We start from the raw sequence: 11,666 nt of genomic DNA, 5'->3' as shown, positions 1-11,666 counted from the left end.
TTGCTTGAAGACTGACTGACATTTTACTGATTTGATAGAAACAAAGGCCACATAGAAATGCTCCATAAACCAACACATTCAAAGTGATCTTTAACTAGCTCATTGATCTCAACTGACTCTGAAACATTTTGACAGTGGGGAAAAAATTGTAAAGCGACAGAGCGACTTAAGTCATTAAGGGCTGGACTACACTGGGGATGGGGGGGAGTTCGAATTAAGATATGCAACTTCAGCTACGCTATTTGCGTAGCTGAAGTCGAAGTATCTTAGTTCGACTTACCTGGCCGTCCTCACGGCAGCGAGTCGACTGCCACAGCGCCCCCGTTGACTCCGCTTACTCTCCTGCCAAGGTGGAGTACGGGAGTCTATTAGCAGATCGATTTATCACGTCCAGACGAGATGCGATAAATTGATCCCTGATACATCGAACACTACCCACCGATCCGGCGGGTAGTATTAACGTACCCTTAGACACTTTTGAAATTCTTACCCAGTGAGTCAATAAAGGTTATTTAGAAAAGATGTTAGTATAATAGTAATTGAGAAAAGTCAGTGCTTTAAGATTAATTCATTCATGGATTTTAAGGCCAGAATGGACCATTATGATTATCTAGTAAGACCAGCAGCAAAAGAGGCCTCCCAGCCCAGGCAGACAGACTCATGCTAGCAAGACTGAAGCTAACATGCTAAAAATAGTGTGGACATTGCAGCTCTGGCAGAGACTCAAGCTAGCCACCCAAGCTGAAGCCTGCTTCTGAAATATTATAAATATGAGTTTGGTGAGAGAGAGAGGATGAAAGCTGCTTATGCCCCCGTGGCCCCCCCCACCCCGATCCATGGAACAATCTTTCAGGAAAGCTAAAGAGTGCATATAAGGCACTTATACTGCAGCTAAAAAAGGAGAGACAGAGTTTATGTACAGGAAGACAGAATTCTGCCAGAAACTGACAGGGCTGAGTCCCAGTATTTGAAGGAGTGACAGATAGCAGGTATAATGAGCAGAGGTCAGACTAGTGAGAGAATTTTTTGCCTCAGTACCCCCAATTCAGGAAGCAGAATTCTAATATTGACATTAATTAATCAAGATGAAGTCATTATGATGTTACATACATAGAGGTCTCTTGTATATCTTTTGCTGAATAATTTTCCCTCAAAACTATTCCAGTATCATGACTTACAAGTATTTTAGAAAAAAGTCTCCATCTTATACTCCCTTTGCAATAATATTCAAACTGCTGACTTCAAGAGAAGAACCTCAAAATGCCACAGCATGGCCACATCTTTCCCTGAGAAAAAGGAATGTTGTAACTATTGTGACTGCAAAATATTTTACTTAAATCAAAACTCCTAACCTAAATCAAGAATGTACACAGTGGGTTGAGCAGACTATTTTTTCTGCCATAGTATTTCAAGTCAATAAAATGTTTTCATATACATGTACTGAAGTTATTTAATCAGTGCTTGTTAGAAAACTAAAGGAAGCTCAATAACCGGACTGTATATCATAGTTATGAGAGACAAACCATTCAGCATAGACTTAATATTTTTTCTCCCATTAACATAATTATTTCCTACTCAGTAAAAATGAAAATGATATTTTAGCATTTTGAAAATAGGAGAAAATGACCTTAAAGGCTTTATATGACTATAAAAATAAGCACCAGTGCTTTATTTGCAAATTATCATGCATGAAATGATCAACTCAGCAAGTTTATCACTCAGCAAAGTGTGTGGTCCACCAGATATAATCAATTTACATGTAAAGATATGGCTAAATATGAATTTTAATGAGTTCTTGTCATTTCATGTTGATCAGCTGCTATATCACCATAGTTCTGGAGAGTGACCATAGCTAATGTTGCAAAAACAGCAGTGCATGCAGAAGTTTCACAAAGACAATGCAAATCAACATGAAGGAGGTTGTTTGCATATAAATAAGTTAACATCTGATTGCTAAGCCACATTTACTTACCAGTAAGTTAACAGAATATTTTAAAGAGGCCATTTTCCATGGCACCTCCACACACACAGTACAGTAGTTTCTTCACTTCAAAGCCCAGAGGTTTATGTTCCAACAAAGGAAAAGAGCATTTCAATTCAGAGCAGCTGTATATAAGTACAGTATTATTAGAACCTGAAAAAATGGTCACACAAGATCCAGCATTTTGGGGGATAAGGAAACTTTCTAGCTTTAAGAATGTGTTTAACCACAGTTCCGCAATAAAAAGTTTAATACCACCTGGAAATAAAAAAACAAAAAGAAATGAGGCAAGTGAATTAAAAGTTACTCCCTAGCAGATAGTGTTAGTGAGATGATGTTTTGGAGGAATCTGGGATGAGAGGCAAGGTTTACCATACAGCCTTGTGTGACTGAAAGCTGAACATGAACTTAGAGTAACACAGAACACCACTGTATAGTAGTCTCAAAATGAAGCTTATCTTACTTATTACAGTATGAGAGAAGTAAATAAAGTTTATAATCTACCAATCATTCTTCTGATTTCGACTAACTTTATTAATAATTTACATATTCAGCTAGAATAGATAGTGAATCATTTAGAAATCATATTTGGTATAATTTCACATTTTTGGTGTGTAGAAATCACTTATTTTGATAAAATGGAACAACAGACAAACATTCCATATTACTTTGTCTATTAAAAGAATTTACTTTTTTTAATTGTGGAATGGATAGTTTCATACATATGAAATAAAAGAAATGCTTATGAACCTGTGACCTTGCAAATATACAGAGCAACCTTCATAAACCAGGCTGAGTATGACTTGATACATATTCTTGAGCCAGGCACATGTCTGGAGACATTCCAGATGTTGTAATGTAGGTAGGGTTTGCTTTTACTTTGGTGATTGTGATATTCCATGCGCTGAGGCAAAGTGCAGCTGAAAGGTCCTTCCAGCCATGTTTATCTCATTTGTATTTTCAAGGCATCAGTTTATCCTATTCTCCCTTGTAGCGAGGGGGCCTCTTTTCTTTAAAAGCAAGAAGACCTTCAATTCTGTCTTTTGTTGGAATAGTCTGCAAAGAACAGATTAACTTTGTATTATCAATACCAAAATTTAAAAAATAAGGTATATTGACACCTTTCTTTAATGGATGTGATCTGCAGACTATAGTGTAATACAGAAATTACAAAAGAGTGTGAAAACACTCTACACACAACTGATTTACAGACTGTGGGCCAGATCTTCAGCTGGTATAAATCAGTGTCACTCCACAGAAGTTACTTCAGCCATGCTGACTTATACCAGTTGAAGATCTGGCCTTCTGTGTTTTAAGGTAATTATTAAACACAATTCTTTTAGTACAGAAAGAACATTTTATCATTAAAGCTGTAAAATAAGAAGACCATAAAAACTTCATTATTTTACACAGACAGTTATACTTTCCCAGGCAGTTTAACACTGCTGACAGTGGATGCACCCAGAACTACTGGTGGGGGGTAGGGGAGAGTTAAAATTCTCACAAGTTCTTGACGATCACCTATAGTGCCTACAGTATTTCCCTATGTAACATGTAAATACCTCCTTTGGCAGAGATATGGCAATGGTTTGAAGGGATTAAAAAGATGCTGAAGTGATGGGCATATTAAAGATTCCTCAAATAGAGTAGTCAGATAACAAAACAGGCTCTTGTTCAACTGTCTAAATGATCAAGCCTCATATCACTTTAGGTCGTCATCAAAAGTTTACTCTTTAGTTTGAAACCCTGCTCACACCTACAAAATTAAAACTACATAAAACTAACCATGCACTTTATGCTTACTCCTAACCATGCACTTCTACTCACACCGTTCATAGTCTGACCTCCTGCATAACAGAGCAATAGGACTTCCATGTTTCAAGTTCAATAGCTGTACTTGTTCTAGAGCAGCCAATTCGGATTTAAAAATTTCCAGTGATGAAGAATCCATCACAACACAACACAAGTTTTTTCAATAATTAATTACCCTCCTGTTAAACAACTGAATCATATTTTTAGTTTGCATTTGTCTAGCTTCAACTTCCAGCCAGGGGTTCCTATTATACTTAGATTGAAGAGCCCTCTATTATCAAATTTCAGTTCCCATTGAGGTACTTACAGACTTGGATCAAGTCACCCCTTAACCTTCCCTTTGATACACTACACAGATTGAGCTCCTAAAATCTTTCACTGTAAGACATATTTTCCAATAATGTAATCATTCTTGTGGCTCTTATCTGAACCCCCTCCAATTTTTCAACATCTTTCTTGAAGTGTGGAAACTAGAACTGAACACAGTATTACAGTAGGGGTCATACCAATGCCAAATACAGAAGTAATATAATGGCTCTACTCTTACTTACTACTCTGTTTAAGGGGTTGGGGTAAAACATGCAGGGAATCTCTTCCCTCTGTGTAGGCAGCAAGGCAGAATCTCTATAGTTTATGGACCACATTATGGACCAGATCCTCAAGCATTATGTATCAGCATATCTCCACTAAAGTCAACAAGGATATGCCAATTTACACCATCTGAAGATCTGGCTCTATGTCCAACTTTCCCTCCCTAAATAGCCCCTTTATACAAAGGGATGATTTTGTCTTAAACTCCACTTCCTTCTTTAAGATTTCCATGTTAAAAAAAAATAGAAATGCCTAAGAGATAGGGTTAAATTTCTTATCTGAAATGCTGCTGGGAGAAAATATAAATCACTTTCGATCTGCGTTTCTGTATGATTTTCGATGCAGTCTTTAACTGAGGGGTTTGGGGTTTTTTTTGCATAATTGTATAACATACCTGAGCATAACAGGCTTCTTCAATTGCTAAGCCTGTTACTAAATCCACCTGGGAAACAAAAATTAAATATTGTATGAGTGAATAACTTTCTGTACATAGTGAACACTTTATTTTCTGACAGTTAACTCAAATACTGTATTCCTATATCCCAAACATTAAAGCAATCCAGCAAAGTCCCTCTTCACAGTAACTTTATGCAGAAATTCTTCACTACCCTGTGGTTATGGGTTGGTTGGTATTTCTGTAATCAGTTTCCTTATTCTGTGACGTAATCACTATTCAATAGATTGTCAGAAATAATAGGTGAATGCACAATGTATTGTCTTACTACAAATTGTCTTTAGCTAAAACCCATTAATTAGCTGCATATTTTAATTGTTTCAGCTATTACTGGTCAGAAACCTAGACTGCATGTAAATCAGTCATTAATTATGTTTTAACAAACAAGTTTTGAAACAGTTATCTGCCAAAACGAGACTGTCTTTCAGTATGTAAGGAAAGCACCTAGGACATGACAAGCGCTGTTGAAATACAAATAATAAATTGAGATACTTAATTTGAAAAACTAATTACACCTAAGAAGAAGTTACTCACCACCATACAGTATAAAGAGTTGTACTTCCTGAAAAGCAGGCCAGATGCTATTTATGACAATGTTTATTATGGAACTTTATCTTACATCTGCATCATAATAGATATCCCTAACACTTCCAGAAGTGCTAGATACAGCCCACCCATTGTTTTGAGAAAACATGTTTGACCCAACTGCAATTTCAAAGGGTCAAATTCATGATCTTTTCATACTTCAATATATAGTACATAGTGAAAAAACAGCAGTCATATACTCAGGGTACATCTACACTACAAGACTATTTCGAATCAACTTAATTCAAATTTGTGGAATCGACCTTATGAAGTCGAAGTTGTGTATCCACACTAAACACACTAGTTCGACTGTGTGAGTCCACAGTAACGGGGCCAGTGTCGACTTTGGAAGCGGTGCACTGTGGGAAGCTATCCCACAGTTCCCGCACTCCCTGCTGCCCATTGGAATCCTGGGATTCCCCCCCAATGCATGCTGGGGGGAAAAATGTGTCGAGGGTGGTTTTGGGTAACTGTCATCATTGAACCGTCAATCACGCCCTCCCTCCCTCCCTCCCTGAAAGCGCCTGCGGGCAATCTGTTCATGCACTTTTCTGCTCAGTGACAGCGCGGGCGCCACAGCACTTTGAGCACGGATCCCGCTGCAGTTATGGCCGTTGTCAACTCCTCGCACCTTATCGTCCACCTCTTCCACAGTCAGCTGCTGAGAAATAGGGCTACTTTTCAATGGTGCTGCGAGCACTGGTGGACCATGGGGGACGTTTTACCAACATCAACGTCGGGTGGCCAGGCAAAGTTCATGACGCGCGTGTTTTCAGGAACTCTGGTCTGTTTAGACGCCTGCAGGAAGGTAGTTTCTTCCCGGACCACAAAATAAGTCTTGGGGATGTGCAGATGCCTATAGTGATCGTCGGGGACCCAGCCTACCCGCTAATGCCCTGGCTCGTGAAGCTCTGTGCAGGCGCCTTTCACAGCGACAAGGAACTCTTCAAGTACCAGCGAGCAGCGAGCAGCGTGACCTGTGACTGTTCAGTTTCTTTACAGAGAAGCTGAAGCTGCCCCTGTTTCTTTACCAAGTGACTGTTGACTAGCATCTGCAGTTACATACCCCGCCCACCCCGCTTCCCCAACTTCCAACACATGTTTAAAAATAAAATACATGTTCCACTGTAACTTTACAAAGGTTTCTTTATTGATGACTTTGCGTTACAGGGTTGAAACTGGGACACGGACTGTGCTGGGTAGGGTGTGCAGTGATGTAAAGACCGCCTGTAAACTCGAGGAATGACAGGCTCCTGCTCCCAGAGCGGTCTGCAGTGCCGGACTGGATGTTTCAACGGAGCCTGCCATCCCTCCTTTTTGGGACTCTGTGTGCGGGGGCTATGTGGCCTTTTGGCAGGGGAGGACGGATACAGATTCCTCTGCTGCGTGGCTCTGTGGTCCAGGACAGGGACCGTTGCATGAGATCTGTAACCCCCCTCCCCCGCTACAAAGTCACATACCCCCCCACCCACACAGAACCTGCAAACCACCTCCCATACCGACCAGGGTGCGTACTGACTGCAGTGTGTGTGTGACCTGCTGCTGATCCTGCCCCCATGTCTGTACCCTGGTAAAGGTGATTGTCCTGTCAAATTACCAACCCCCTTCCCCCCCTTCAAACACAGTCTCCTCTAAAAGAACATGACGGAAACAGTAATTAACAGAAAAGTATTTTTTATTATCAACTAGACAGTTAGGGGATGAAACTGGGATGGGGGCTTGGGTGAGGCGGGAAGGAAAGGACTTTTCAAAATGTAGGGTATGAGAGCTTTTGGGTACTTGAGCACTCTGCTGGGGTGCAGTGACAGTTTACACGGCCTCTGGAGCCCCTCCTTCTGGTTATTTTGGGTGAGGGGGGTATGGGACTTTGTGGCGGGGGAGGGCGGTTGCAGATACACTGCAGGGGGGCTCTGTCCTCCTGCCGGAGGTCCTGCAGAACATGCACAAGGCGCAGGAGCATGTCCGTTTGCTCTCTCATTAGTCCAAGCAGCGTTTGAGTCGCCTGCTTGTCTTCCTCACGCCACCTCTCCTCCATTCGCTGAGTGAGCGCTGGTACGGAGAGAGGGTCTCCCTCCACTGGCTCTGCTGGTCCGCGTCGTCTCGGGAGCACCCCATAAGTTCAGCGAACATCTCGTCCCGTGTCTTTTTATTTCGCCGCCTAATCTTTGCCAGCCTCTGTGAGGGGGATGCTTTGGCGGGTCTGGAGACAGTCCAAGCTGTGTGATGGGAAAAAGGGAGTGAATTCCTTGCCAAGATAAATTTTTGCGAAGAATGAACACAGTCTAATCTGTCTCTGTGAATTCTGGGTTGAGATCCCAGTGCCTGATGGGGCAAAAACCATTTTCGCGGGTGGTTCTGGGTAAATGTCGTCAGTCATCCCTTCCTCCGGGAAAGCTACAGCAGACAATCATTTCAAGCCCGTTTTCCCTGGATTGCCCTGGCAGACGCCACAGCGTGGAAACCATGGAGCCTGTTTTGCCTTTTGTGCCTGTCACCGTATGTGTACTAGATGCCGCTGACAGAGGCGGTTCAGCAGCGCTACACAGCAGCATGCTTTTGCATGACAGCAGAGATGGTTACCAGCCATATTGTACCATCTACCACACCATAAATTGGTAATAAGATGGGCATGGTTAGCAGTCCTTTTGCACTGCACCATTTGCTGCTGTCATAAGTGCCCCTGGCTGCTCTTAGCCAGGGGCGCAAAAGCCAAAATTGGGAATGACTCCCTGAGTCAATCCCTCCTTTTTGGTATCTAAAAATAGAATCAGTCCTGCCTAGAATATGGGCAAGTGTACTAGAGAACCACTGTATCAGAGAACCAGAGAGCACAGCTGCTCTGTGTCAGATCCTGCATAGATTATGAGCTGTATGCTATTCACAGGGGGTGCTCCTGCAACAACCCCACCTGTTCATTCCATTCTTCCCCAGCCTTCCTGGACTACCATAGCATTGTCCCCCCACTTGTGTGATGCAGAAATAAGACACAGTGACTTGTTAGTGAGAAATGAGTGGAAGGCAGCCTCCAGTTGCTATGATAGTCCAGATAGGACATTAAGGAGTGTGGAGGAGAGGAGCCCAGCATCCTGCTGCTAGTCCAGGGGCAATTGAATCTTTTCTTTACACATGAAGGGTTGGGAGCTGATGAAGCTCAGCCCCCTGTTGCGATGATGACGATGGTTATCAGCCATATTGTACCATCTACCAGGAAAAATTAGGGCCAGGCGCCCTTGATCGACCTAACGGATGGTAGTCTGCATGGTTACCAGTCCTTTTGCACTGCCCCATGTGCCAATAGGCTGATGATGAGGACGGGTACCAGTCATTTTGTACCATCAGCCACCCATGGCGGGGGGGGGGAGCAAGGATGTTGGTGTTGAGTGCTGCACCGTCGCGTCTATCTGCAGCATTCAGTAAAGATAGGGTGACATGTAAAAGAGTCACGAGAGGATTGTTTTCCCTTTCACTTCTGGGGGTGGTTAGGGGGCTGCGTAAATTGCCGAGCTATGCCCTGACCCACCGCGGACACTGTTTTTGACCCTAGAAGCATTTGGAGCTCAGCCAAGAATGCAAATCCTTTTCGGAGACTGCAGGAACTGTGGGATACCTTGCGTCCTCAGTCCCCCCTCCCTCCATGAGCGTCCATTTGATTCTTTGGCTTTCCGTTACGCTCGTCACGCAGCAGCGTGCTGAGTCTCTGCTATGCCGTCTGTCCGGAGATTTTTTAAAAATACTTTGGACCAGGCGTAACATTACAGTAATTCCCCTAATTACATGCAGGAGTCTCCGAACGAGATCACCCTGAGGACGGTCACTGAAGGAGATAGAGAGCGCATGCTGCGTGAAAGCCAGCACAAACCAGGGCCCTACGCAGCCGTGCTCGGGGAGGCAATGCTCCCTGAGTACCTCATGAAAGCCTGGCGCGGAAAAGTGTGCTACCACGGAGCACCCAATAAGGCAGCTCTCCCCAGGAACCTCCTGCGGAGGCTTTTCGATTACCTCCAGGAGAGCTTCGTGGAGATCTCCCAGGAGGATTTCTGTTCTATCCCCATATATAGAGAGACCTCCTTTTCACATACTTCAGATTCCTGTTATATTAAGAATAAAAGTTTACATGGTTAAAGCACTTACCGACTGCTCCTTCCCCTGATTCAGGATCCGGGTTAATGGCTGGGGACGGTTGGTAGGGGATCTCCGTGACGGTAATGAAGAGATCCTGGCTGTCGGGGAAACCAGCGTTGTAAGCGCTGTCGCCTGCCTCGTCCTCCAGAAACTCTTCTTCATCTTCCCCGTCCGCGAACATCGCTGAGGAACTGTCCGTCGACACTGTCCCATCGTCAGAGTCCATGGTCACTGGTGGGGCAGTGGTGGCAGGCTCCATAGCGTCTGTTTGCCGCTTTGTTTTTTTGGTAGCCTTGTCTGGGGTCCTTGATTTTCACGCGGTGCTGCGTTGCATCCCGGCTGTATCCTCTGTCTCTCATGGCTTTGGAGACCTTCTCGTAGGTCTTTGCATTCCGTTATTTGGAGCGCAGCTCCGAAAGCAGAGACTCCTCGCCCCTCACTCCGATCAGATCCAAGAGTTCCCGGTCAGTCTATGCTGGGTCCCTCTTTCTATTCAGAGATTACATGAACTCCTCTGCTGGAGAGCTCTGCATCGCTGCCGGTGCTGCTGAGCTCGCCCCGATGTCCAACCAGGAAATGAGATTCTAACTGTCCAGACAGGAAAAGGAATTCAAATTTTCCCGGGACTTTTCCTGTGTGGCTGGTCAGAGCATCGGAGCTCGGACTGCTGTCCAGAGTGTCAACAGAGTGGTGCAGTGTGGGATAGCTCCCGGAGCTAGTAAGTTCGATTTGCATCCACACCTAGCCTAATTCGAGATAGCCATGTCGAATTTAGCGCTACTCCCCTCGTCGGGGTGGAGTACCGAATTCGAACTAAAGAGCCCTCTAAGTCGAACTAAATGGCTTCCTGGTGTGGACGGGTGCACGGTTAATTCGAATTAACACTGCTAAATTCGAATTAAAGTCCTAGTGTAGACCAGGCCTCAGACTTGTTTTTGTGAAATATGGTAATACACTGATAAGGTACATATATTCCTGATGTGATACAATATTTCTCCTTCCATTATTTTATTACATAATCTTAGTATATTTTACCTATATAAATTGTATAATTTTTACATGTCCTTTATTTGCTTTATCAATAATATGCATTGATTGATATCTATATATATAGATACATAGATATATATATAGATATATAGATATATATCAATCAATGCATATTATTGATTGATATATATGTTTATATATATAAGTTTATATATATAAACTTGACAGTAAATAAATGTATTTACATTCATGCATTTTACCTATTATGATTCCAATGTTGTACAATTTAAAATATACTTCTATTTTACCAAAATATTGTAAGAAATTAACTTATATATATGTATGTATGTATGTATGTATGTATGGAAGTCCAATGAATTACGAAGTGTGTTTCTCAAGAAATGCTATTACACAACCAGCAATCACATGATCAACAAAAGCTTTGGTGATGCAATAAAACTGCCAATAATGGATAGACTGAATAACCACCCAGACCATCTTAAGGACCTATCTAGAGACTGAACTGTAGGAGCTTGATCTGCCAGGAAGCTATATCTCTTAAGGATTTGTCTTGATGATTAGGAAAATATATAAGGATGAAACCAATTGTGATCTTGGACTACCTCTGGGTCCCTCTGAGATTTCTTTGTGTGGTGGCCAAAACAGCTGAAAGGGCTTATTTTCCTCCTCCATTATTTCCTCTTTGTTTAGCTACCTGCTTTTCATAAGTGTTATCTATTTCATGAGTGGGCAGTTTTTCTACTAGCCTCTGAAAGCTGTGACCTTGTGTACCACATGGGGTTTGTCAACAAGGTCATTTTCACTCACCTACCTACTGTGTCTGGAACTTAGAATTTTTCTTACAAAAGTTTCTACCTTGTGTACCGCTGAATTCAACCTTGGATTTATACCCTTAAAAAACTAATTTGTATTTGTAAGCTTAATTTACACCCTTTGTGTACTTTTACTTCAAAAAGTACTTTTACTTTTCATCATTAATGTTACCCTACTCAACTCAGGTGTCTGGGTAGTTGTATGTCAACCTTTAAAACAAACAAACAAAAAACCTTAAACAGAGTACATCCTTAACTTATCCTGTTGTACTGAGGTTTTACATTGCAAATGAGCTGT

At 42.5% G+C, this 11,666-nt stretch overlaps 1 protein-coding gene across 1 annotated transcript in view; it reads right to left on the bottom strand.

Moving 5' to 3' along the window:
- Positions 1-2,494: 2,494 nt before the first annotated feature.
- AUH (AU RNA binding methylglutaconyl-CoA hydratase) overlaps positions 2,495-11,666 on the bottom strand; it is a 193,065-nt gene continuing 183,893 nt past the window's right edge. The window contains exons 9-10 of the mRNA XM_045020788.1: positions 4,779-4,826; positions 2,495-3,037 (exon numbers count right to left, since the gene is read on the bottom strand). Of these exons, the coding sequence (XP_044876723.1) occupies positions 2,960-3,037; positions 4,779-4,826 (126 nt within the window). The 3' untranslated portion in view covers positions 2,495-2,959. The remainder of the gene's footprint in view (positions 3,038-4,778; positions 4,827-11,666) is intronic.

This window comes from Mauremys mutica, chromosome 6 (assembly GCF_020497125.1).
Source record: "Mauremys mutica isolate MM-2020 ecotype Southern chromosome 6, ASM2049712v1, whole genome shotgun sequence".
In the NCBI taxonomy this organism is placed as follows: domain Eukaryota; kingdom Metazoa; phylum Chordata; order Testudines; family Geoemydidae; genus Mauremys; species Mauremys mutica.
The sequence above is the reverse complement of the archived record's forward strand: the minus strand, read 5'-3'. Positions and strand labels throughout refer to the sequence as shown.